The sequence below is a fragment of the Myotis myotis genome, unplaced genomic scaffold (assembly GCF_014108235.1).
Source record: "Myotis myotis isolate mMyoMyo1 unplaced genomic scaffold, mMyoMyo1.p scaffold_m19_p_3, whole genome shotgun sequence".
Classification (NCBI taxonomy): Eukaryota; Metazoa; Chordata; class Mammalia; order Chiroptera; family Vespertilionidae; genus Myotis; species Myotis myotis.
The window spans coordinates 63,134,490-63,161,676 of record NW_023416335.1 but is presented as its reverse complement, the minus strand read 5'-3'; the positions used below and the strand labels follow the sequence as shown (position 1 = coordinate 63,161,676).

The window sequence follows — 27,187 nt, the reverse complement described above, 5'->3', positions numbered from 1 at the left end:
CTTGGTTGTGGGCACATCCCCAGTAGGGGTTGTTCAGGAGGCAGCTGATTGGTGTTTCTCTCTCATTGATGTTTCTAACTCTCTATCCCTCTCCCTTCCTCTCTGTAAAAAATCAATAAAACATATTTAAAATTTTTTTATTTATAATGTTTCATTTAAGTTTATAAAATTTATAATAATACATTTTAAATTGTTATTATTATTTTAAATTCTTTATTGTTTAAAGTATTACATATAGTATTACATATGTCTCCTTTTTCCCCCATTGACCTCTCTCCGGCCACCCCCACCCCCAGCACATGCCCTCACCCAATATATGGATGTATTCATTCAGTTATTCTTTTTTTTCCAAACGTTTAACATGTGTCTAAAATGATAAAGGTTCTATACTAAGAACTAAAAATAGAGCAGTGAAAATTTCAGATGCAGGGTAACCTCATGGAATAGGTAATCTAGTTCCATGAATTATTTTAATATATTTACAGTAACTTGGGGCCTGGGGGGTAAATCTGATACACTATTAAACATTATTTTCCCTTGAATTTATCTGGTTGTACAATAAATTTCTGAAAGTATTCTTTTAAGAAAATGATCTGCTCCATCTCACTCTGCTCTCTTTACAAAAGGCAGACTGGGTTTCCCTTCAGGCAAAGATTGATTTATCATGTTTCTTGTGAACTATATCTATCTTCCTCTTTAAAAAATTATTGCAAATATCCTTAAGCACAAGTGTATCTTTAATAGAGAAATGACATTAAAAGAAAAATCTAAAATGGAAGCATAGAAAGAAATTAGTCCTATGTGATTCATCACCTCATCAGAAAATATAAATGTTTTATAACATTAGTTCATGATGTGCAAATTATTTTAATAAAGTGAGACTTTCGTATGCATAAAAAATCAGAATTTTTTCTCATTTGAACAAAAGTAAATTATTAATTGTATTTGCTGAACCGGGCTTTGCAAACTGAAAAGGGCAAAAAGTTTCTGGCTTTTCTTCGTTCTGATATCACATTGGAAGCCCTTTTTGAACTATTCTAATCATGTAGGAATATTGCTTAGCACAGAAAGGCACTCTATTGATTAAATGATTTGAATCATTAAACACTAACAGACAACTTACAAGTTACAATGCAAGTCATTTAGATGTGTGTTTATGGAATAGTTTTTAACATTTGAGTTGCTTCATGAACCTTTATTATATTATTGCCATAGCATCAACTCAAGACATACAGCCCCCCAAGAAAAATTTAAATCTGCTGGATGACAACAGTAACAAAACCCAATACACTATAATAATAAACTTTACATGTGTTGTGATTTTGTACAAATTTGTGTTTTAGAAATTGATGAGTAAAAGAAATAAAATTAAAATATGCAAATGAAAGAATACTTAAAATGAATGGAATGCTTTTCAAGTAGTCAATATTATTATCACCTTCATTGTCAACAGCAAAGCAGGATGTAGTTCTTAAAATAGAATGGTCTTAGTTTGGATAATAAAAAACATTTTAAGTTTTTAGGTAACATATTTGAAGAGCATCTGAATAGAAAAAAATGGACTGTGTCTAAAATGAACCTCCAAAAAGCTTATAATTTTCATTGGATAATCTATGATTATGCTTAATTAGTCTTTGAAACTGTGACAAATGCATATTTAATTGTAGTTATGTTATAGAACCCTATTAAAAGCTCTCTATAGTCAAACTACAATTGCTATGAGTGGATAACTATCTATAATATAAAGAGTCAGGGCTGTCACATCCGAAACACCTGGATGGATGACCGAACAGGCTGAGTGGGGCGACAAGGCTGGCAGGGGGGTTAGTGAGGGATGACCAAACGACTGAACACCAGGCTGCATGGGGCAACTAGGCCAGCAGGGGGGTTAACGAAAGATGACTGAACGACTGAACAGCAGGCTGCGTGGGGCGACCAGGCCAGCAGGGGGGTTAGTGAGGGATTACCAAAGGACTGAACAGCAGGCTGCATGCGATGACCAGTCCAGCCCAGGGGGGGGGGCAGTTAGTGGCAACCAGGTTGGCAGGGTTGGGCAGTTGGGGGTGACCAGGCTGGTGGTGGGGCAGTTAGGGTGATCAGGTCTGCAGGCAGAGGTGGTTAGGGGTGATCAAGCTGGCAGGAGGCCCAGTTAGGGGTGATCAGGCAGGCAGGCAGGTGTGCAGTTAGGAACCAGGGGTACTGGATTGTGAAAGGGATGTCCAAGGGGTCCCAGATTGAAGAGGGTGTAGAATGGGCTAAGGGTACCCCTCCTCCCTGCACACATTTCATGCACTGAGCCTCTAGTTTGTTTTAACGTTACTACTTATTATACATTTCTATCAATTTTTCCAGTGTAATCTGCATATCTTGTTTGTGCATGACACTAAACATAATTAAAAGTAAGTTTTTATAGCTCCTTTACTCAAATCAACTTTGAGTCTTAGGGAGTACACTGGAATTTTACCAATGACTGAGTTAGAACACAAATAAAACCTGCCTGTAAAGAGTTGTGAGTCTAATTTATGGACAAAGCAAGTAAAGAAAAATAAAAACAGGAATAAGAGGAAGGTACTCTCTAGCTAGGCTTCCACATGCTTTTGCCTATTTGTGAACATTAAGCATGAATGACAGTTGTCCTCCAAGCTACTCTTTGTACCCATCTTGATAACTTCATTTCTAATAAATTTATTAAAAAATTCTGAAAGTCAAATTTTTCTAATTTTCAACTTAGTATTTATATATTAACTAAAAGTTATTACTCATATATATGATAGTGAAAAGGAGTAATACAATGTAATGTATGTAAAAAAAAAGACAACATTCAAAACACATTTTAATACTAATGCCTTATATCATAGTCTTGAAGAAAAAAGAAATATATAGATGATGTAAACTTTATTTTTTATTTTAATGCCTTAGAAAAGCAAATAAATTTAAAGCTAAAGTATATTTATTGTCCCAAAGCAAGTTCTAATTTATGGTGAATGTGAAGGGTTATTGTTAAAGATAAAAAGTATGCTGCTAGCTGGAAACCATGAGGGTTGTCAGGTATTTCAAAATCATGACCAGAAACCACATCAATCAAGTTTGTTCTTTTTCTGTGGCATTGCTCTCATGGCTGTGAAGGACACACGGATGATGCATGTGCAGGATTTTTCAGTGTAACAGACTCTGAAAAGGCAACTACTCTTACAATCTATCAGGAAGCTTTTATGCTCCAGTTCTGTGACTTCAACCTTTTAAGGCTACTGATTGAACATGGCGGCATCTAATTAGTCCTGTTACCACTGCTTCTGCCTCCAGCGTAAACTTTACGAAATGTTTTATGCCATGCTGGTAGTACTAGTCAGAAAGTGAGAGTGAAAAAACAGAGAAATTAAAAACAGCAACAACTAAGGAACAAAATATGGGGTTCTTTGGCATCATCTATGTTTTAGGTTTATAATTTCAATTTCTCTCAAAAAATCCATATTTTGAAGTGTTCTGGATGTCAGAAATATGACTTGATATTGGGGTATGTTTATTAGTGTATAAGATAAAGCATAAAATTTGAAGTAAGACAATAAATAGTAGGCTATTTATTCTACTATGCTCTGTCTGTTGTTCTTGAGTAAATTATTTAACATACCTAAACCTTATTTAATTATTTTAAATAATGGATATAACACAAAACTTACAAGAGTTTTGAAAGGATTAAATTAAGTAAGTATGTTTACTACGGAGAACCATACCTGATACATACTATGCACTTGTGCATGGCCAGTACCAGTAGAGGTAACTGTTATCATCAAACACAATGAAGAAGCTAGAGTTACTTCAGCCTCCCTGTAGAAGTTTAAAACGATGCGACCAAGGAGCTACCAGATTAACGGTGGAAGTAAACAACAACTACAACAACAATTATTATATATGTATATCCATAATTAAGACATGATGTAGTTAGCACTCTGAAGTGTATAAAGCAATATAAGGAAATAGAGAGTTTTGAAGACAGTGCCACTTTATATACACTATTCAGAGAGATTTCTGTGGAAGTGACATTTGAGCAGAAATATGAACTAGGCAGAGGAAAAAGGATATAAATATTTGGTATAAGTGTGTTTCTGGCAGAGAGAAGCAAAAAGCACAAAGGTCACCAGGTAATAGGATGCTTGATGTAGTAAAAAAGCAGTAAGAAGTTCAGTGTGACTGGAACTGTGTGAACAGGAAAATAATGGTAGGAAATACGATTGGAAAGAAAGTTAGAGGAAAACCATGTGTAATCTTGTTGACTGAATTTGAAAATGCGAAAAATCACAATCCTGAAAAAGTAGCTAAAGAACTGTGTGATTAATTAATATATTACAAGGTATTAAATGCATGCTGGGCCAAAACTAATTTCATTGGAAAAGCTTGCTCTTTGTCACAGAGGAGTTTGCAGTATAATTATGAATATCAGTCACAAAGACATAAAATAGATAACTAATTGTTTAAGGGAGCTTAGGATGACATCACATAATCCTAAAAAGAGGAATAATATGATAAGAAAAAGAATACCATGAAAAGATTCAAGATATTTTTTAGTCGTGGATTAATTTAATTTTGAAACTAGAGAGTCACTTAGAATTAGATGCCAGAGATTTCAGACAAAAGAAATATCACAAGTAAAGTACAAGCGAAAGGGATCCACAGCACATATTTAAAATCAATTTCAATTTTTAATTTTTATTTTAGGAAATATGTCCATGTAGCAGTTTAGAAGCTATGCGCAGAGCACTATGCATATCAAAATATGGAGTTTGAACTGTTATTTTGTGGTATGTGTTGAAGACAACATTAGCTTAAGAAGACAAGCTAATCCCCGTTCTATGTAAGAAAAACTGTAGATAGAGATTGGGAGACCTACTCAGCTATTGTATAGAGCTTTAGAAGTCAAGGTTAAGGAAATTTCTACTAATAATCTCAAACTTCAATTTAATGGTAATTCTTCTCAAAAACAACCCATAGAGGTCCTGCATTCCTTAAGAATCTATAGAAGGCTCCCATCAACTTTTTCAGTCTACAGTAGTGAAGGAAGTCACTTTCAAGGACTCCTTTAGAATTTATTTCAACTTTCTATCTGTCCACATATGTACCTGCAACTGTGTGTGGAGAATAATGGTGTCCTATTCTCTTTCACTCTCCATTCCTTATGTGAATGCCTCTTTTTGGCAAATTCTAACCTGGAACCATAAGGAGAGAGGATTTCTGGGAAATGCAGTTCAACGAGTCTCCTTAAAGGCAGAGCTGACCTTGGAGGGAAGTGGCACTGGTGATCAGTGTAAACAGACAACCCAGAGGAGAAAGAAAGGTCAGAAGACTAAAGTAGACTCTGAAATTTTCATCCTTCTTCATGCAGAGCAGATAAACTCTAATAGTATTCTTTCATATATTTATTTTGAACAGATTATGCCATTAATAAAATATCAAAATAATACTTAAATGCTATTGTTTTAGATACAAGTTTGCTCTGTCAAATACATGAAGACAGTTCTTTTCATTCCCTAGAGTATTCAGTCACAGGCATCCACAGTTTTATCCAACTTTTCTTTACATAAAATGATAAAATATTTACTATTCTTGTTATTCTCATCTGTTTCAGCTTATCATTCTCTAGTGCTTTTAAAATGTGATGTACAGAATTAAACACAGGTCTCATAATGGAATCTGACTAATAGAGAATGAGGGTGGCTATTTCCTTCAATTATTTTGTTGCTATCTTTATATTTATTCAGCCAAACTTTAAATGCTTTAAAATTAGTTTCACACTTCTACCTAATATTGAGCTCTCAATAAAATTTTTCCAGTATTTTTGCACATGAACCACTGCCAAGCTGAGTCACCTTCCCTAAATAGATTTTGGAATCATCCACAAAAAAATCAATAGCCGAAGCCAAATAAATGAGTGAAATTTCTAAAAAAAAGTTAACAAATAAAATAAATAGCAAACACATATGGACAGCAAGTTAATATCTAGACTTTGAAGACCAAGTTCATATCTAAAAAATCTTAGCAAGAAAATTAAAAATGGAAACAAATAAATCTTATTTTTGATATAAACAAATAATTGTAGCAAATAAAGAAGGTAATTCAGTCCTGGAGGTAATAGGAAAATTGGGATGATTTGCTATAACATAGTTAACAAGAAAAAAAAATATCATAGCATAATAGGTTTGCTCTCAAAGCACAGTTTGAATAGATTGGATGAGGACATATGCATGGTTAAATGAGGATCAGAAGCAAATATGTGGTGAGAAGTTATAATATGAGATACAAGCATCCATCTCAGAATTTTATGGAACTGAGAGAAAACAGTGTCTAGGAAGACAACTGCTCAATACATTTTCTTCACTAAAATAGCAACCCATGCACATCTAGAGAATACTAGCGCTTTTGCCTCCAAAAGAATTTGAAATCATTTAAATTTCAAAAGACATGACATAATACTACATAATCCATTTATAGTTTCAAAAAATTAATACATAGTTATTTTAGAAATTGAGTATGTTAGCTAGAGCTCTTCTAGTTTCTGTTTTAAATATATTTTACTATAAGGCATACATTTTTAAGTGCCTAAAAAATATTGCTACTATTGTATGACAAATTTCAGAACAGTCTAAGCAGCTGCAAGAAAAACATTTTTATTATTAAATTAATAATTTCAAACTGGACCATAAGGGACCATTATCCCTCTGGATATGGAGGCATATTGTTTTCTGGCTTAGTTAAACCAGGAGATCCTAATTATAATAAAATTGTGCATAATTAAATGACTATAGTTGGACTTTGATATTTCAGTTGATGAAATATTTGTTTACATTGATTTCATATGGTTCATGTAATTTCAATAGTAGTACAGTACCCAGTCATAAAAATTTTGAAAGAAGAATTTGATAATAGAATTACAAAGCTTGTATCTTTCCTTGTATTTCTACATTTTCATTAATTTACTAATCTGCTTAAAGGATTAAAGAAAGACATTAACATAATATTGAAATTCTATCTAAGAAAAATAACTGGAAGACTTTTAAATGACTGAATGTTATTAGTGGTTTGAAAAGTGTTTAATGTCAAAATAAGAGCTTTTTAATAAATAGCAACAATAAAGCTTAATGAGTTTTATCTTATATGAATTATTCCCTTGAGTTGGAAAGGGAAAGTTCTAAACTTTAAAATTGGTTGTTCCAGTAATAATAATCAAATCATTAATAAAGTTAATAGTAACAATAGCAAAAATGGCTAGCATTTTTTATAGGGCCTGCTATATGCCAGGGACTGTGTAAAGTGTTTTTAAGATGATTATTCCTAGGGTATGAAAAATGATGAGGATAAAATGGTTGTAATTGCTTATTCTCTTCTAGAATAAAGATACTGTATAAAATATCACACCTTAAAGTGTACAATTCAAAGAAGTTTTAGTATCTCTATAAATACCCATCTCCAAATATCATCACAGTGGACGTAAGACTTCAACATAAATTTTTGCTTGATACATCTCAGTCCATAGTGGAGAGGTTGTAAGAAAAATGCAAAAGAAAAGTTTTAATGGTGGAAACTGCTAGCCCTCAATAAAAAAATAAATAAATGGGGGGAAAAAGGGTAGCTGTGAAAGTGGGTGTATAAAGATAGATATGCCAGGAACAGTTAAAAATTCATTTAAGCAACTTATAAAATCTAAAATAGACAATATTTATATCTGTATTGTCTATAAAATATAAATAAAGCCATAATAAAGTTCATTATGTAATGTTTTGCATTGTATCCCATAATAAAAAGGCGCCAATCGTACAAAAGTTATGTTAAAATTTAAAAAGTCGAGAGATTTCAGGAAGATGGCGGCGGTATAGGCAGACGCGTCCCAGGTCGTGTCCCTGAGCAAATGGAGTGAGCAGCTGAAACTAGTAACATCCACCCCGAATTGGCGAAATTCCTCAGCTGGCGAGACGGTTTACAGCCGGGAAGAGCAGAACTCCCCTGGAAAGGTAAAAAAAACCAGGGATTTGGGCAGGAAAGTTTGCCAGACCTCTGAGCCCAGAGAGTCGGAGGGAGACCGCGTGGCAGACAGCCGCGTCCCTTGGGACAGGCACAGCCCCTGACGGGGGAAAGGAGAACCGCGGGATTCCTGGCGCCGCCGGGGGGGGGGGGAATTGAGAGCTGGGTCTGTGATCACAGAGGACTGAGCCTAAAGGGGGCAGCCTGAAGAGCTGACCAGACCATGCAGTCCCGGTAAGAGAAGAAGCTTACAGAAACCAAGCCTTCCCCGTTTCCGCGGCCGGCGTTTGTTTGTTTGTTTTCACTGAACCCTGTTCATGGGACATTTCGGATACAGACACTCACCTGTGCTGAAGAGAGGGAGAGTGTGCGGAGGAGTGGAATCTGGGGAGAGACTGAGGAGAGAAGGGGGGCCGGGAGAGGTGGCAGCGAATTGAGTGCTGAGACACCCCTGAGCCCACGTCTGAGGCAGCCATTCTCTCCGGAGAGTGAGACTCCTCCCCCCAGCCCCCAGGCAAGGAGCACAGCCACACCCAGATTCCACCCTGTAGGAGATCAAGGATTAAAATAACCTGATCAGTCCCTGGGAGTTAACAGGGTCTGGCCTATAGAGGGATTTTCAATCCCAGCAACAACACAGCACTGGTAACTCTTACGCAGCCAGCTCTGGGCAGTGAACTTCCACTGGACAGAGAGGCCCTGTAGCCTCAGAGGCCAACCCCAGAACACTGCCACCCAGAGGCTGACCCACAAACTGACTCTTTGCTAAACACAAAATAAGGCAATCTGGGAAACAAATGCGGCTTGCTTTAAAATAAGGACTGTGGTTTACAACACAGAGGAACAGTGTATCGCAGGGAAACTCAACACTCTCCTGAATACCTGGCAGGTCTAAGGCGAGCCACACTGAAGAATAGAAGAACCGAAGGACCTTCACTACTGCAATATTTTTTTTTTTTTCACCTTTTAACTAAGAAACCAATTTTTTTTCTTTTTTTTTCTTTTTTTTTCTTTTCCTCTTCTTCTTCTTTTTTTTTTTTTCTTCTTTTTTCCATCACCTGATTTTACCCTTTTAATTACTACCTTCTTATTTTTAACCAGTATTATTACTGCTACCATTTTACCATTTTTTTTAAAGTGCCATTTTATTTTCTCTTTATTTTATTTTGGGATTAGTGTTCTCCATTCTATTTTCATCGTTATATTATTGGTTGTTTCTAGTTTGCATTTATCTCCAGGGAGCTGTTGCTGGAATTTGTTGGGATTAATGGCTGTTCTATAGGAGTATTCTCCTCATATAAAAAGTCTCTTCCCCTCTTCCACTTCATTCTCTCTTTTCGCTCTTTTTTTTTTCTTTTCCTTTCTTTTCTCGCTTTTACTTTCCCCCCTCCTTTTTCCCACTTTCATTTTTGCACTCCTTTTTTTGGTCCCTAATTTTCTTTTCTTTTTTCTCTTTTCTCTTTTTCTCTTCCTTTTCCTTATCCCCTAATTCTCTTAATTCAGGTGCTCACCTTTATTTGGGGTTATTAATATCGTGAATATATTTGTGTATAGTGCCTGGTACGTGGTGCCTTGTTGTGTTGTATCTTGTGCCTTTAAATCAACACAGCAGATCCAAGCAACAGCAACCTCCTGAGCACCACACCCTCTGCTGAGGAACAGCAGCTGTACGTGAAACCTCGCCCCACCAGCCAGAAGAGCCACCACAGCTGTGAACAGCACCCACCAGAGGAGTTGCTGCCAACTGAAGAGCAGCTGCTACCGCAACCGCCCGAAGAGGAACCGCAGACCAAGGAGTCACTGCCACCAAGGGAGCAGCCACTGAACGACTCAACGTCTAGATATGTCAGTGAGATCAAACATGGGTAGACAAAGAAACCCCCAAAGGAAAGAGAAGGAGGACTCTCCAGAAAAGCAGCTAAGTAATACAGAGGCATGCAACATGACAGAAAAAGAATTCAGAATAAGGGTCCTAGAGTGCATAAACCGGATGGAGGAAAAAATCGACAACCTCAGCAAGAAGCAAGAAGAAACAGATGAAAAAATCGATAACATATGGAAGAAGCTAGAAGAAACAGATGAAAAAATCAACAACTTAAGTAAGACCCAAAAAGATATGAAGAGTGATATAGCTGCAATGAAAAACTCCATTGAAAGTATCAACAGTAGACTAGGAGAAGCGGAGGACCGAATTAGTGATTTAGAAGACAAGGAAGCAAAACACACCCAAAATGTACTGCAATTGGAGAAAAAAATGAAAAGACAGGAGGAGAGCCTAAGGGAGCTTTGGGACAACATGAAACGAAACAACATACGAATAATAGGGGTACCAGAACAACAGAAGGATGAACAAGGATTAGAAAACCTATTAGAAGAAATAATATCAGAAAACTTCCCTGAGGTGGGGAAGAAAAAAGTCACACAAGCCCAGAGAGTCCCAAACAAGGTGAACCCAAAAAGACCCACACCAAGACACATCATAATTACCATGGCAAATGTTCAGGACAAAGAGAGAATCTTACAGGCTGCAAGAGAGAGACGGAAAGTTACATACAAGGGATCTCCCATTAGATTGTCAAATGATTTCTCAACAGAAACACATCAGGCCAGAAAAGAATGGACGGAAATTTACAAAGTGATGCAAAGCAAAGGACTGAATCCAAGAATACTCTATCCAGCAAGGCTATCATTCAAACTTGAAGGGGAAATAAGAAGCTTCACAGACAAAAAAAGGCTAAGGGAGTTTATCACCACCAAGCCAGCAATGCAAGGAATGCTAAAGGGACTGGTATAAAAATAAGAAATAAAAAGCTCAGAAAGAAAACAGCCACACAAAAACAGAAATGCCTACAAACAAGTACCTTTCAATAATAACTTTAAACGTAAACGGACTAAATGCTCCAAACAAAAGACATCGAGTGGCTGAATGGATAAAAAAACATGACCCATATATCTGCTGTCTACAAGAAACCCACCTCATTAGAAGGGACTCACACAGACTGAAAGTGAAAGGATGGAAAAATATCTTTCAGGCAAATGGAAAGGAAAAGAAAGCTGGGGTAGCAATACTTATATCGGACAAAATAGACCTCAAAGTGAAGGCCATAACAAGAGATAAGGAAGGCCACTTCATAATACTAAAGGGATCAATACAACAAGAAGATATAATCCTGGTAAACATATATGCACCCAATGCAGGAGCACCCAAATTCATAAAAACACTCCTGGAAGATATCAAAGGAGACATCAACAACAATACAATCATAGTAGGGGACTTTAATACACCACTGACAGCACTGGATAAGTCCTCTAGACAAATAATCAGCAAAGATATAGCAATCCTAAATGACTCACTAGATCAGATGGACTTAATAGACATCTTCAGAACACTTCACCCGAAAGCCAGGGAATATACATTCTACTCAAATGCTCATAGGACATATTCAAAAATAGACCATATATTGGGTCACAAGCAAAGTATCCCCAAATTCAAGAAAGTTGAAATCATAAAAAGCGTCTTCGCAGACCACGATGGCATAATATTAGAAATAAACTACAATAAAAACAACCCAAAATACTCAAACACCTGGAAGCTGAATAGCATGCTATTAAATATTGATTGGGTTACCAATGAAATCAAAGAAGAAATTCGAAACATCCTGGAAACTAATGACAATGAAAACACAACAATCCAAAACCTATGGGACACAATGAAAGCAGTCCTGAGAGGGAAGTTTATAGCTCTACAGGCCTATCTCAACAAACAAGAAAAAATGGTAGTAAATCATCTAATTCTACAACTCAAAGAATTAGAAAGAGAGCAACAAGAAAACCCCAGAGTGAGCAGAAGGAAGGAGATAATAAAGATTAGAGCAGAAATAAATGACATAGAGACCAAAAAAACAATACAGAAAATCAATGAAACCAAGAGCTGGTTCTTTGAAAGGATAAACAAGATTGACAAACCTCTAGCCAGACTCACCAAGAAGCAAAGAGAGAGGACCCAAATAAACAAAATCAGAAACGATAGAGGCGAAATAACAACAGACCCCACAGAAATACAAATGATTGTTAAAAAATACTATGGACAGCTCTACTCCAACAAACTAGACAACCTGGAGGAAATGGACAAATTCCTAGAAAAATACAACATTCCAAAACTCAATCAGGAAGAATCTAAAAATCTCAACAGGCCAATAACTATGGAAGAAATTGAAGCAGTCATCAAAAAGCTTCCAGCAAACAAAAGCCCAGGACCAGACGGCTTCACAGGGGAGTTTTACCAAACATTCAAGGAAGAACTAAAACCTATCCTCCTCAGACTACTACAAAAAATTCAAGAGGAAGGAACACTTCCAAGCTCATTCTATGAAGCCAGCATCACCCTAATACCAAAACCAGGTAAAGACAACACAATGAAAGAGAATTACAGGCCAATATCCCTCATGAACATAGATGCCAAAATCCTCAACAAAATCTTAGCAAATCGGATCCAGCAGTACATCAGAAAGATCATACACCATGACCAAGTAGGATTTATCCCAGGGATGCAAGGATGGTACAATATCCGCAAATCAATAAACATGATACATCACATAAACAAATTGAAAGAAAAAAACCACATGGTCATATCAATTGATGCAGAAAAAGCATTTGACAAAATTCAACACCCATTTTTGATAAAAGCTCTCAGCAAGGTGGGAGTAGAAGGATCATACCTCAACATAATAAAAGCCATATATGACAGGCCCACAGCCAACATCATACTCAATGGACAAAAACTAACACCATTTCCCCTAAGAACAGGAACAAGACAGGGATGCCCCCTCTCACCACTCCTGTTCAACATAGTACTGGAAGTGTTAGCCATTGCAATTCGGCAAGAAGAAGAAATAAAAGGCATCCAAATTGGAAAAGAGGAAGTAAAACTGTCCTTATTTGCAGACGACATGATATTATACATACAAAACCCTAGAGACTCCATCAAAAAGCTACTGGACTTAATACATGAATTTGGCAATGTAGCAGGATACAAAATTAACCCCAAGAAATCCGAGGCATTTCTATACACCAATAGTGAACTTTCAGAAAGAGAGATTATAAAAACAATCCCGTTTACCATCGCACCAAAAAAATTAAGCTACCTAGGAATAAACTTAACTAAAGAGGTAAAAGACCTCTACTCAGAAAACTACAGGACGTTGAAAAAAGATATAGAGGAAGACATAAGCAGATGGAAGAACATACCGTGTTCATGGATTGGTAGAATCAACATCATTAAAATGTCCATACTACCCAAAGCAATCTATAAATTCAACGCACTCCCCATTAAAATACCAACGGCATACTTCAGAGATCTAGAACGAACTCTCCAAAAATTCATCTGGAATAAAAAAAGACCTCGAATAGCTGCAGCAATCCTGAAAAAGACCAAAATAGGTGGGATCTCAATACCAGATATCAAGATGTATTACAAAGCCACTGTTCTCAAAACTGCCTGGTACTGGCACAAGAATAGGCATATAGATCAATGGAATAGAATAGAGAGCCCAGAAATCGGCCCGAACCAATATGCTCAATTAATATTTGACAAAGGAGGCAAGAACATACAATGGAGCCAAGATAGTCTCTTCAATAAATGGTGCTGGGAAAATTGGACAGATATATGCAAGAAAATGAAACTAGACCACCAACTTACACCATACACAAAAATAAACTCAAAATGGATAAAGGACTTAAATGTACGACAGGAAACTATAAAAATTCTAGAAGAATCCAAAGGCAACAAAATCTCAGACATATGCCGAAGCAATTTCTTCACTGATACAGCTCCTAGGGCACTTGAAACGAAAGAGAAAATGAACAAATGGGACTACATCAAAATAAAAAGCTTCTGCACAGCAAAAGAAACCATCAACAAAACAACGAGAAAACCCACTGTGTGGGAAAACATATTTGCCAATGTCATATCCGATAAGGGCCTAATCTCCAAAATTTATAGGGAACTCATACAACTTAACAAAAGGAAGATAAACAATCCAATCAAAAAATGGGCAAAGGACCTAAATAGACACCTTTCAAAAGAGGACATTCAGAAAGCCAAGAGACATATGAAAACATGCTCAAAGTCACTAATCATCCGAGAGATGCAAATCAAAACAACAATGAGGTACCATCTCACACCTGTCAGACTGGCTATCATCAACAAATCAGCAAACGACAAGTGCTGGAGAGGATGTGGAGAAAAAGGAACACTTGTGCACTGCTGGTGGGAATGCAGACTGGTGCAGCCACTATGGAAGACAGTATGGAGTTTCCTTAAAAAACTGAAAATGGAACTCCCATTTGACCCTGTGATCCCACTTCTAGGAATATATCCCAAGAAACCAGAAACACCAATCAGAAAGGATATATGCACCCCTATGTTCATAGCAGCACAATTCACCATAGCTAAGATCTGGAAACAGCCTAAGTGCCCATCAGTAGATGAATGGATTAGAAAACTGTGGTACATCTACACGATGGAATACTATGCTGCTCTAAAAAGGAAGGAACTCTTACCATTTGCAACGTCATGGATGGAACTGGAGAGCATTATGCTAAGTGAAATAAGCCAGTCAATGAAGGAAAAATACCACATGATCTCACTCATTCATGGATAATAGAGACCATTATAAACTTTTGAACAATAATAGATACAGAGGCAGAGCTGCCTCAAACAGATTGTCAAACTGCAGCAGGAAGGCCGGGGAGGGTTGCGGGGCAGGAGGTAGGGGGGTAAGAGATCAACTAAAGGACTTGTATGCATGCATAGAAGCATAACCAGTGGACATAAGACATTGGGGGATAGGGGAGGCTAGGGGATTGTCTAGGGCGGGGGGATAAAATGGACACATATGTAATACCCTTTGTAATACTTTAAGCAATAAAAAAAAAAAAAAAAAAAAAAAAAAAAAAAAAAAAAAAAAAAAAAAAAATTAAAAAGTCATTCAATGCAATGACAGTAATTATTTAGTCTTCGATGCTACAGTTATGTCTCTATTATTAAAATATTAAATTTTCTTACCATTGTGTAGCTGTGAGCCACCTTCATTAATTCAATGCACCCTTGGGCATCTGCAAATGCTCGGATTCCTAAGCAGTTGGATGGATGCAAAAGCTTCATGAGGAAATGGCAGCACACTTCTACCACTTGGGGCAGCTGAAGAAGGCAGGCCGCGGCGAGGAGGTTTTCAATGGTGTCTTCCTTTAATTCCAAGCAACCTGAACATTAAGTGCAGAGGTTATGAAACTCTGCCTTACAACATAACATCTATGACTGTATTTCTCAAAACTTTAGGCCAATCTGCTAGAAATAATTTGAACCTAGATTTATGGTCAAGATAAAAATAAGTCCAGAAAGACCAGCATCTTGCTTTTTTAATTAAAGTTAACTTACAATATTATATGCATAATGAAGTGATCACCACAATAAGCATAGTAACCATCTGTCACCATACAAAGTTACTATGGTATTCCTTATGTTGTACATTAAATCCCAGTGATTTATTTTATAACTTAAAGTTTGTACTTTTTATTCCCCTTCACATTTTTCACCATCCATCTCCCCTTCCACTCTGCAACCATCAGTTTGACCTTTATATCTACGAATTTTTTTATGTTTTATCTTTTTTGTTTATTTGTTTTATTTTTAGACTCCATATAGAAGTGAAATAATACTGTACTTGTCCTTCTCTGTCTTATTTCACTTAGCATAATACCCTCTAGGTCCATCCATGTTTTCCCAGATTTCAAGATTTCAGTTTTTATGGCTGAGTAATATTTCATATCATATATGAACCATATCTTCTTTATTCATTAATCTTCGGATGAAAATCTAGGTTGCTTCAGTATCTTGGCTATGGTAAGTAAGGCTGCAATAAACATAAGGGTGCATATATCTTTTCAAATTAGTGTTTTCATTTTCTTCAAGTAAATATCCAGAAGTGGAATTGTTGGATTTTATGATATCTCTAGTTTTAACTTTTTGAGGAAATCCCATATTTTTACCATAGTCACTGCAAAATTTACAATCCCACCAACATGCACAAAATTTCCTTTTTCTCCACATCCTTGAAAGCACTTGTTATTTGTTGTCATTTTGCTAATAGTCAATCTGATAGGTATGGTGATATCGCATTGGGGTGTTAATTTGCATTTCCATGATAATTAGTGATGCTGAGCCTCTTTTCAGGTAGCTGTAGGACATATGTATGTCTTCTTTGGAAAAATATCTATTCAGTTCCTCTGCCTATTCTTCATGTAATGTTCAAGATCATCTAGTACATACAAATGCAATTTCAACTAAATTATATGTATCCACTTCCACAGAAATTATGGTTCTTCCTTTAAAAGGATGCTCAAATGTTAATAAAAATAACTTGAGTTTACTAATACCTATAAATAATATCTGAGGGCTTTAATTCAAACTTTATTCACAATATCAACAAGACAGGATATTATAATTTGAGAAAATGTGTCACATATTAACTTCTTTCTTAGAGTTTATAATGTACAGAACATATTGCAGTCATGGCAACTTCGCATATGCTATTATCATAGCCATAATACTGTTAAAATAATTTTATATGTGTAAAACTAATATTAAAATGGCATGTGGGCGTGTGTATGTGGAGTGTGTGTGTGTATGTGTGTGTGTGTGTGTGTATGCATGTGTTTTTATCTTCCCAGTTCAACACTTGAAAAGTGATTCCGAGATGTTATATCAGTATGATAAGCTATAGGATATTTAAAATATTTATTTGTAGAAATAACAATTTTTCAGCCCAGATTTAAATTTTGGGTCTATTCCTGTTTTTCATAACAATTTTGACAGCATTTTATTAGGGCATCTATCCATTCTTTCTTATTAAAAAGAGAAAAGCTTTTGACTTCTCATAGTTTAGCTATAGACTAATTTTCAAAAGTTACTTGTTGGTAATTTTTGTTGTAAATTTTAAAGAAATAAGCAATGTTTATTTCAAAGAATTTAAAATGTTCTATTTTTTTTTCAACCAGGAATATATATCCAATAAAATGATCCATTTGTAAAAGCCAGAAGGCACAATTGGAATATTAGCCAGTGTTGAGCTTGAATGAACACAATTTGAACTACCCCATGCATGATATATTTCTTTATAGTTATAACCTGACCATTTTTCTTATGGACTTAGATGGTAAAAGGCAAAAATCTGCCAAGTATTTGACCTAAAAGAGAACCAAAAAAATACATGACTACTGTTAATGAAAAAAGAAAATAATTTTATACTTTCATTCAAAGTTAACTTTCAAGATATGATGTTCACAAATGGTTTTAGCTTTACTGAGAGGGAAAATCTAAATGTTTTCAAGTTAGGTACCATAGAAAATTGGCTAAAAATAACTTATACTTGGGTAAAAATATGGGTACTTAAGGATCCTGTGAATACAGTATCATAAAACCCTGAGAACTTTTCTCAAATAATAAGGAAATATTTATCTCTCTTGACAAATCCAGAGGAAGGTTGTCTCCAGAAATGATTAATTGAAAAGCTCATCACATCAGGAAACAGACTTCTCAAGTGACTTGCTATTTCCCTCATGGTTGCAGTAGTGTCAAGTTTCAGATTCAGACAGCAAAACACTCATTACAAGAGAAACTATTCCTTCATATACATATTTTTTTTTGCATCAGTAAATAAAATTTTACTAAAAGTTTTCCCAAATTATTTTCGTATGGTTCCTTGGGAAAAATGTAATCATGCTGAACTCAATAATTAGCAATGTGCTAAAACCTCACTGATTGATTTGGAGCCTATATAAATTAGAATTATAAAATTAAAGTAAGCCTCCCTTGAATCAATTGGGGGAATAAAAAGGGAATGATTTTTGAATATGGTACCAACAATGTGTGCTACTTTTATTTATAGTCTCACTTTATGTAAATACTAGAGCAGTTGAGCTTTCAAAACATGTAACAGTAGACTTAAACTCTGATTTTCTGTATAAGAATATAGTTAAACTTACACTGCATTGGAATGAAAATATGTAAAATAGAACGGGGAGGAAAAAATAACATTGTAGAAGATTACAAATCTATGTTGTTTTATTTTTTAATAGACAAGTGGTATCATATTAACAGTCTGATATACTACTATATTTCATTTATAAATTCGGTTACATTGAAAAAAATGCATTTCATTAGATAGGTACAAAAACTGCCTATGAAATCCATAAAGTAAATACTATTTTTCTTCTATCATCTATTTATCTATCTTTCTTTAATGGAAATATAAATAAATAATATAATTGGCACACTAGAAATTAAAACTAAATTAATATGTTAGTAATTTTTAGGGGAAATAAATGTTTTTTCTTAGAATAAGGAAAATAAAAGTTTTACATTTATAGAAAACTTGCAATATTGTACAGAAATTTCTCATACAATTGTTTTTCCCAATTATTAACATTTTACATTAAAATTGTACACATGTTAAATTAATGAACCAATATCGTTAAACTTTTATTAACTCAAGTTCATACTTTACTCACATTTCCTTTGAGGTGTTTTTGTTTGTTTGTTTTTTGTTTGTTTAGCTTTTTTTCCTAACATCCTTTTTCTGTTTTAGGATCCCACATTTCATTTAGTCACTATGTGTTTTTGGGCTCCTCCTGGTTTTCATAATTTCTCAGATTTTCCTGGCATTTTTAAATTATATATATATGTGCCGAAACTGGTTTGGCTCAGTGGATAGAGCGTCGGCCTGCGGACTGAAAGGTCCCAGGTTCGATTCCGGTCAAGGGCATGTACCTGGGTTGCGGGCATACCCCCAGCGGGGGATGTGCAGGAGGCAGCTGATCGATGTTTCTCTCTCATCGATGTTTCTAACTCTCTATCTCTTTCCCTTCCTCTCTGTAAAAAAATCAATAAAATATATTAAAAAAAATTATATATATGTATATGTATATATATATAATTATTATTATTAATTTCAGAGAGGAAGGGGAGGGAGTGAGAGATAGAAATGTCAGTGCAGATAGAGAATCCTTGATTGGCTGCCTCCTGCACTCTCCCTACTGGGGATAGTGCCTGCTACCCTGGTTTCTGCCCTGATTGGGAATCCAATCGTGACCTGGTTCATAGGTTGATATGACCACTGAGTCACACTGGCTGGGCAGATTTTCCTTATTTTTCATGACTGGCAGTTTTAAAGAGTATTGGCTAAGTATTTTGTAAAAGGTCCCTCAATTGGGATTTGTCTAAATATGGTTACACTAAGATTATGATCTTTGGGCTCATCACATTATATCTAGTGTACATACTGTCAACATGACATCACTGTTGTTGTTAATTTTGATTAGTTGGTAGTAGTAGTATTTATCAGGTTTCTTCACTTTAAAATTTCTTTTTATATATATACTAAGGGCCCATCATGCAAAATCATGCAAGACCCAGGACCCAGAGTCCTGCAGCTCAGTGGGACCTAGAAAGAGTTCCGCAGCTGCTGCTGCAGCCGCCACCACCACCACCACCTCCACCACCGCTGCCACCGTGGGAGGTAGGACCCAGAAACCCACCTGCCATCCTAGCAGGACGCAGAAACCCATCCGTGCCTCCGGTCAAGTCCTCCAGAGTCAAGTCCCTGCCCACCTGTGTACACCTTGCCACACACGCAGTCCCGCCCACCCTGCGCATGCAGCCTCCTGCTTATCAGTCCTTGAGGCATGATGGCGTGATGACCACAGGCTTTTTATATAATATCTATCAATCTATCTCTATCTATCTATCTATCTATCTATCTATCTATCTATCTATCTATCTATCTATCTATCCTATCTATCTATCTATACTATAGATAGATTAGAGATAGAGATAGAGATAGATAGAGATAGAGATAGAGATAGAGATAGAGATAGAGATAGAGATAGAGATAGAGATAGAGATAGAGATGAGATAGAGATAGAGAGATTCCAGAGAAGAAGAGAGAGGGAGAAAGAGAGAGAAACATCAATGATGAGAGAGAATCATTGTTTGCCTGCCTCCTGCATGCCACCTACTGGGGATCGAGCCTGCAACCCGGGCATGTGCCCTTGACTGGAATGGAACTGGGACTCTTCAGTCCTCAGGCCAATGCTCTGTCCATTGAGCCAAACCAGCTAGGGCTAACAGTACCCTTTACTTCCCTTATCCAATCTGTGTCCTCTGGAAGTCCTGATGCACAGCTACACTTAAGGGGTGGGAAGTTATGCTCTATTTCCTTGAGGGCAGATTAATTGCATTAGTGACTTGGAATTCTACATGGCAGATTTGTATATTATATTCTTTGTCATTTATTTACTTGCTCAATAATTATTTATATTAGTAAATTCATAGGATTTTTTGAGTGTTTCAAAAAAGGCAACAGAGTTAAGGTAATTTGGTTTACATCATTTTATTATTTTTAGAAGGCTTATCTGTCTTTTTGGTAGTTACCAAAAGAAATTGATTTACATTGCAATTTAGACATTAGCTACCATCAAATTACTCCTTATTCTAATGTATGCCATATATCTGGGACCCTGCATTCTCTCTCTCTCTCTCTCTCTCTCTCTCTCTCTCTCTCCTGGAAGTAAATTCTGGCTGTCCTCTAAAAATTATAACACAAATGTTTTAGCCAACAAAATGACAAGTTATACCTGGGTAATTTGATAGCCTTAGAATTTATTAATCAATAAACAATGTCATACATGCTTTGCAAATACAAGAAAAAGCACAGTTTATATTTTTCAAGTGCTAAGTATATTTCAGACTTTAAGGGCTCACTGTTAGAAATGTCAGAAAAATATCTACAGGAGGACCAGTAAAAAAGGAAGTGCAACATCAAGGGCCATTATTTTTCCATTTCCACCTGCCCACCCACCCTTTCTTTAGTAGACCCATTGGGTGTCAGGTCAGAACCAAAAATGTCAGTAGTTCTCATATACTTAAATTGTTTTAAATCTACTATTTTTATAAAGTTATCATTTGGAAAGAACAAGGAAGGGTTTGCTGAGTAAAAACCTTGACTTATTCTGAACATTCCCTTGACACACGTTTATGCACAGGAGCTTAAATTTCTTGACTGTAATTATAGTGTCTATTCCTTATTTTCAGTATATTATAATTTATAACTCTGTTCCTAACCAACTGTATAAATTTTTACCACTCCCAGTACTTGCTATGGAGATTAAAACAGCCTGTCACTCAATACTTTAGAATATTTTGGCTGTAAGAAAAATAAAATTAAATAAAGAAAATCAACTTACACTTTTATACAAGTTTTCCAAGCTTCCACTGTAAGAAACATAATTTGGTAAACTGTAAATCATAAATACCACATATATGTTTATTTTCCCATCATAGAATTAAGTATTATAATAGACTAGTGGTCCGGTGCACAACATTTGTGCATGAGGAGGGTGTCCCTCAGCCTGGCCTGCACCCTTTCCAATCTGGAACCCCTCAGGGGATGTCCGACTGTCGGACATCCCTCTCGTAATCCAGGACTGCTAGCTCCTAACCGCTCACCTGCCTGCCTGCCTGATCACCCCTAATCACTCTGCCTGCCAGCCTGCTCAGCCCCAAATGCCCCGCCCAACATGATTGCCTCCAACTGCCCCCTCCCCCCCCCGCCGGCCTGCTCAGCCCCAACTGCCCTCCTCTCCTGGCCTGATAGCCCCTAACTGCCTCTGCCTCAGCCCCGCCACCATGGTTTTGTCCAGAAGGACATCCGGAAGGTCTCCCAGAAGGTCTCCCAGTCTAATTAACATATTACCCTTATATTAGTATAGATACCTTTACATAGTACAATTACTCTTAGGTTCAGCATACATAATACCATTTTCTTTAAATTAAATGTACCTGGAACCCAGTTGAGTTTGATCCTAGATTTAATATTCTGTTCTTTAATTAAATTATTAGTAATCTGTGTGTCTGGACAACATCATTTGAATTGAAATCAGACAAAATACTTCTGAAATGTGTTATGATATCCACTTTTGACATATTAGTGAAGATGTGTGAAGTACATCATATGGTGTCTTACAAATATTCAAATATTTAGAAACATTTTCTCAGGCATTAGAAAATATTGTTTCTCAGATTTTAGTATAAAAAAACCTGTATTTTTGTTAAGCAAAGGTTTTATTTTTATTTTATAAAAGTGATCATGCTTCTTCCTTTGCTTTGATGACTGAGAAGCGAAAACAAATTGGTATGTCATTTCTGTGAATACAAACAGAATCTTTAGACACTTACTTATGGTGCAAATCATATCATGGATATTGTGGATTTGAATTGGAATACCCCTTTTAGGTCTTCTTTATTTGGATTTTAAAGCCTCATACAACGTGTGTAATCAGAAACAAAATAATGAACAAAGTCATAATCTTTTGACTTTTATAAATGACCTTTCACATTTCTCCCTTTATTTTCTACTTCAATCAGGAAAATAGAGGAGAAAGTGAAGGGGAAAGTCTCAGAGAATATAACTTCTCACTGGACAGATTTTCTTGCAACAGTATGGAGGAGCATGTTCTCACAGACATGGTTCGAATTAACATTATCTACAAAGTTGCTTCATCTTGGGGTGCTTAAGTATTTTATACACTACCTCCGGTTGTTGTAATGTGGAAAAAAGGTCAGCAGTTTTGATATTTTATTCTGTTCAGGCTGGGAGTTCTCCCATCATACCTGTGCACGTGGCCGTCATACCCACTTCCTCTGTATTCCAGGGCTTCAACGTTGCCAAATCATTTGGTTTGAGGATTTTTTTTTTTGGAGGGAGGTAACAGGTATTCTGGGAGGCAGCACTATTTTGGCTCTCAAATCTACTTAATAGATTATCTTTTCACATTTTTGTTATCATTATTAGTCATTTTCAGAGATGATCATTTTCATTGACTATAAGAATTCATATTTTTTTCTTGAAATCTGCACATCTAACAATTCATATTCTTAACATTTCTTAGCCCCAAATGAACTGGAAGTGCAATAATTACAAAGTGCTATTGAGAAATTATGCATTTGGTTCTCCTATATATATGAAATCCTTTCCCAAAACACCACCCTACCCTATCCAGTTATATCGTATTACTAACACCTTATTTTCCCTCATTTATATATTTTATTCTAAAGCCATTTTGTAAAATGCACATTTAAATTGAATAAATATTAAAAAATGAGGTTTGTACTTGAGGCCCTAAATAAGTTTTCCTTAATTTGATTAATGGAATAATTGTTTGTCAAAAAAAAAATCAAAATTATCCTATGATGTAATTTTTGGATTAGTTAAATTTATGCACTACTCAAAAATGCTTATTAAACATGAAGTAGATTAGCTCAGTAAAACATGAAAATAATGTCACACATTTCTAAATATTGTTTGTATTTTGCTGACATGGACGTATCAGAAATGCAAAGGTTTTATATTAAACAAATGTAAAGTTATTTTTATAATTCTTCTTGCAAGGTGGACTTCTATTACTATCCTTTATTAAATTTTATTGTTTTGCATTATCCTTTCCACTCACTATTCATAAACATTTCTCCAGAGAAGAAGAAAAGATGGGGTGGGAAACAATTAACAGACTTGTGTGGATAACATTGGGCTGGAATATTTTGTCCGGTTAAGGAATATGAGAGGAGTATAATAGTAGCTACAATGTGCTCAAGAAGAAAGTTCAAGCACACAGTCTAAAAGGAGTCAGGGATCCAGGTATTCCTTTAAGTTATCATGCACATGCAACTCATGTTTAGCTGAAAACTGTTTTCCTTGTTGGGTAGCTCTTACCATCCTTTATCTGAGGGAGACAAAGCATTTAACATTAAGTGCTGATGGTTCTCCTTATAAATTTCCTTTCTCAAATCAGGCAAAGTGGTAATTTATGGAAATCTTTCTAAAACATGTTTTACAGATTTTAAATTTATTTTTAGAGAGAAAGAAAGAGGGAGAGAGAAAAGCATTTATGTACATCAATGAGCTGCCTCCTGCATGCTCCCTACTAGGGATCAAGCCAGCAACCCCAGGCATGTGCCCTGACTAGAATCCAACCAGTACATGGGATGACGCTCAACCAACTCAGCCACACTGACTAGGGTTGGACGTCTTAAGAAGAGTGTAGTCACAAATGTTGTTTTGTTTGCTTGTTTTTGTCTGTTTTCTTATTTATAGCTGTTTTTCTCATATGTGATCTGAAAATAGCATCAGCTGTATTAAATTTTAAATGGAAAGTTTTGAGAACTATTGAGTATTTTAAAGGTATATATTATATGGAAACATAAAGTTGGTGTTTGAATTTTCCCAACTCGTAGATAAAGCTGAATATTGTGAGCCATACTGAGATGTTTGTGAAACATCCTAAACATGTTAAATATTAAACATGCCTAGCGTTTTTATTTAGATAAAATTATAAAACAAAATTATACTTAAAATTGCACTTCTGATTTGTGGACATTCAAGGTCGAGGGTTATTTCAAATACCGCTATGGTCGACTGAAAATAATTCTGCGTTTGAGTAGCATCTGCATGCTTTCCTCAGGTTATTCATGATTTGTATAAAATAAAATTAGTTTTAAGGAAAATTTATATTTGATGGCAGTTGGTACTGTACTAATGGAAGGTCACATTTTTCAGTAAATGTGCCAATAACATAGCACACATAAGCGTTTTAATAAAGCAGGAGTTTGAGTAATTTTAGAGCCGGTTAGAAGGCCTGCAGTGGCACTGAGAAAACGGCCGCGGTACGGTGCTTTCATTTCCGTATAAGACAGTAAGATTTGGGTAACTGTCCATTTCAAAATGTGGCTGGGTGGGTCAAATGAGGTAAGTATGTTAAAATACTGAATGCAATATCCGATAAATATATATAAAGTAGCAAAATTTCAAGAAGGCTATTTAAAAAAATATACTCCTAAAAATGTACACTTAACCATTCATATGAATTATAAGTCATATTGTAATACTGCAACATATAATAAATTTGATTAAATATTAATAAATATTTTATGAACAATGTGTTATTCCCTCCCCAGTTCTCAGTCTTCATCTTTATTTTTTAATAACAAATTGTAGAAAGGATTCGAAGGACTTATAAAAATACCTATTATGAATAACCATTATAATTGAGTGCTTACAATGTCCTAAGCATTATGCTAATTTTATTAGTTCAAATTACTCTATAGTTGAATGATCTTAAGACTCCATAAAACCATGTAATCTGATCCAAGAAGTAACCCTGTAGTTACTTGGTGTAAAAAAGGAAAGATTTTTCTTTTTTAAGTTAAAGTTCTCCAAGTGTAATCCAGCAGGAGGAAGACAAACCAGACAACCAACAGCCCAGAGACCACCTGGGCTGAAGTATGGTAACAATTAATTCAGGTAAAAACTGTAATTCAGATAACATGCCTAAGTTTTACCTAGGTTACCCAAGGACTCTAGATAATGTGTTTACCCAAAACTGTAATTTAGATAACATACTGTCTCTGCTCCTCTAAATTTCTTTTTTTAAAAAACTAGGTTCCTCATTCCAAACCTTGAGTTTAGAAAATTGAATTGTCATGACCTAGAACAAAGAATATTCTTACATGGTATTATTCTACAAGTTTTATTAATTTTTGATGCTTTACAACAGTATCTTGTGCATTTATCCCAAACAAACTTACAAATTAATATTTACTTTGGATATTTTGAGAATGTGAAGGGATTTATTCCCTCTGGGGAAGGCACTTAAGCATTCTGTATTGACCTCTCTTGACTTTTTTTTTTTTTTTGCCAAAAGGAGCTGTAGCTACCGGTTCCGCCGGATTAGGGACAGCATTACACACCTATAATAAATTATCTAAAAAAAAAACAAAACAAAAAAACATGTAATCTGACCAAGAACTCAAACTACAATAAGGGGAGCCCAAGGAATATAATCAAAATACTGAAAAGTAAGAAATAAGTACATTCCAATTAGAATAAATGCCCAGAATCAACACTGGGTTGTCCACATCATACTGAGTTTTAGTTGAATATCAAGAATATTTAGATGAAGGCTGAAGAAACCCTCAGATATTTCTAAGGTTAAATGCCATATACTATACTATGCTATACTATACTGCCACTCAAAGATAACAGAATCAATTGTATAGATATTTTGGGGTTAGAGTGAATATGAAATAATCCTGAGAAAATATAGTTGAATATAAGATAAATGCACAAGAATACACAGCATGTCCCCTGCACAGTTGGTATAATGGCATATGATTCAGTCTCTGCTTTTCTAGTACCCAAACCGGAGGAAAATGTGAACAATTAAAAGACTAAGAGGAACAATAAACTAAAATTAAGGCAGATTTTTTTAAAGTTGATTATGAGACCTAAGAGATTTTTCTTACTTGGAAACTTTGAAAGTAAATGTGAGCTATGGTGTAGAGAGGCATAACCCTTCCTCTATAACTAATAATATTAAATTTCACACAACTATTTCTCTTTAGTTCATCTATAAAATTCCATAGCATAAAGCCAAAACGCAGTTCAGTAACAACAAAAGTTGTACAATATTCACAAAATATGTATCATTTTTATTATTTGATACAATATTTTTTTTCAAAATTAGTTTTCTATTACTCAGTATTGCACACACACAATGTTTCCTGATAAAATAGTAGAAAGGTATTGGTATGATGGTAATATACACCAGGATATTTTTTTAAATTTTTATTTGTCTTTAATAATAAGTAATTTTAACATCCTATGAAAATTGTTAAATCAGTATTTTTAAAAAAATGGATAGTAATTATATATAAAACCAGTCTTTAAAGGTTTAATATGTTAAATTAAGAACATAATTTTCTCATCTAGTAAAAGCCCTAAGTTTAAAACTAATGTCCTGCTAATGTGCTTGCATAATTCATGTCACTTGAATTAAACCAGTAATAAAAATGAAGCAATAATTTACTTTTAATTGCAATAAAAATTCTGAAGAGGGTTTAGAATAGTCTAGGCTGAATATATTGATGTATACTTTTAATATTAAAGCAGAACATTAAACATATCAGCTCCTATATTCATGTATTTACTTCATTCAAATGTTTGGCAGTAAGCTGAAGTTAGCTTAATATTCCTTAACATAGACAAAGTCTTTAACTTCAATAGCA

General features: G+C 35.3%; 1 protein-coding gene across 1 annotated transcript in view; it reads right to left on the bottom strand.

Annotated features, from left to right (window-relative positions):
* The window catches only part of KLHL1 (kelch like family member 1), a 379,658-nt gene that overhangs the window by 187,466 nt on the left and 165,005 nt on the right, over nucleotides 1–27,187 (bottom strand). Inside the window, exon 4 of the mRNA XM_036301681.1 lies at nucleotides 15,077–15,273. Within this exon, the coding sequence (XP_036157574.1) occupies nucleotides 15,077–15,273 (197 nt within the window). The remainder of the gene's footprint in view (nucleotides 1–15,076; nucleotides 15,274–27,187) is intronic.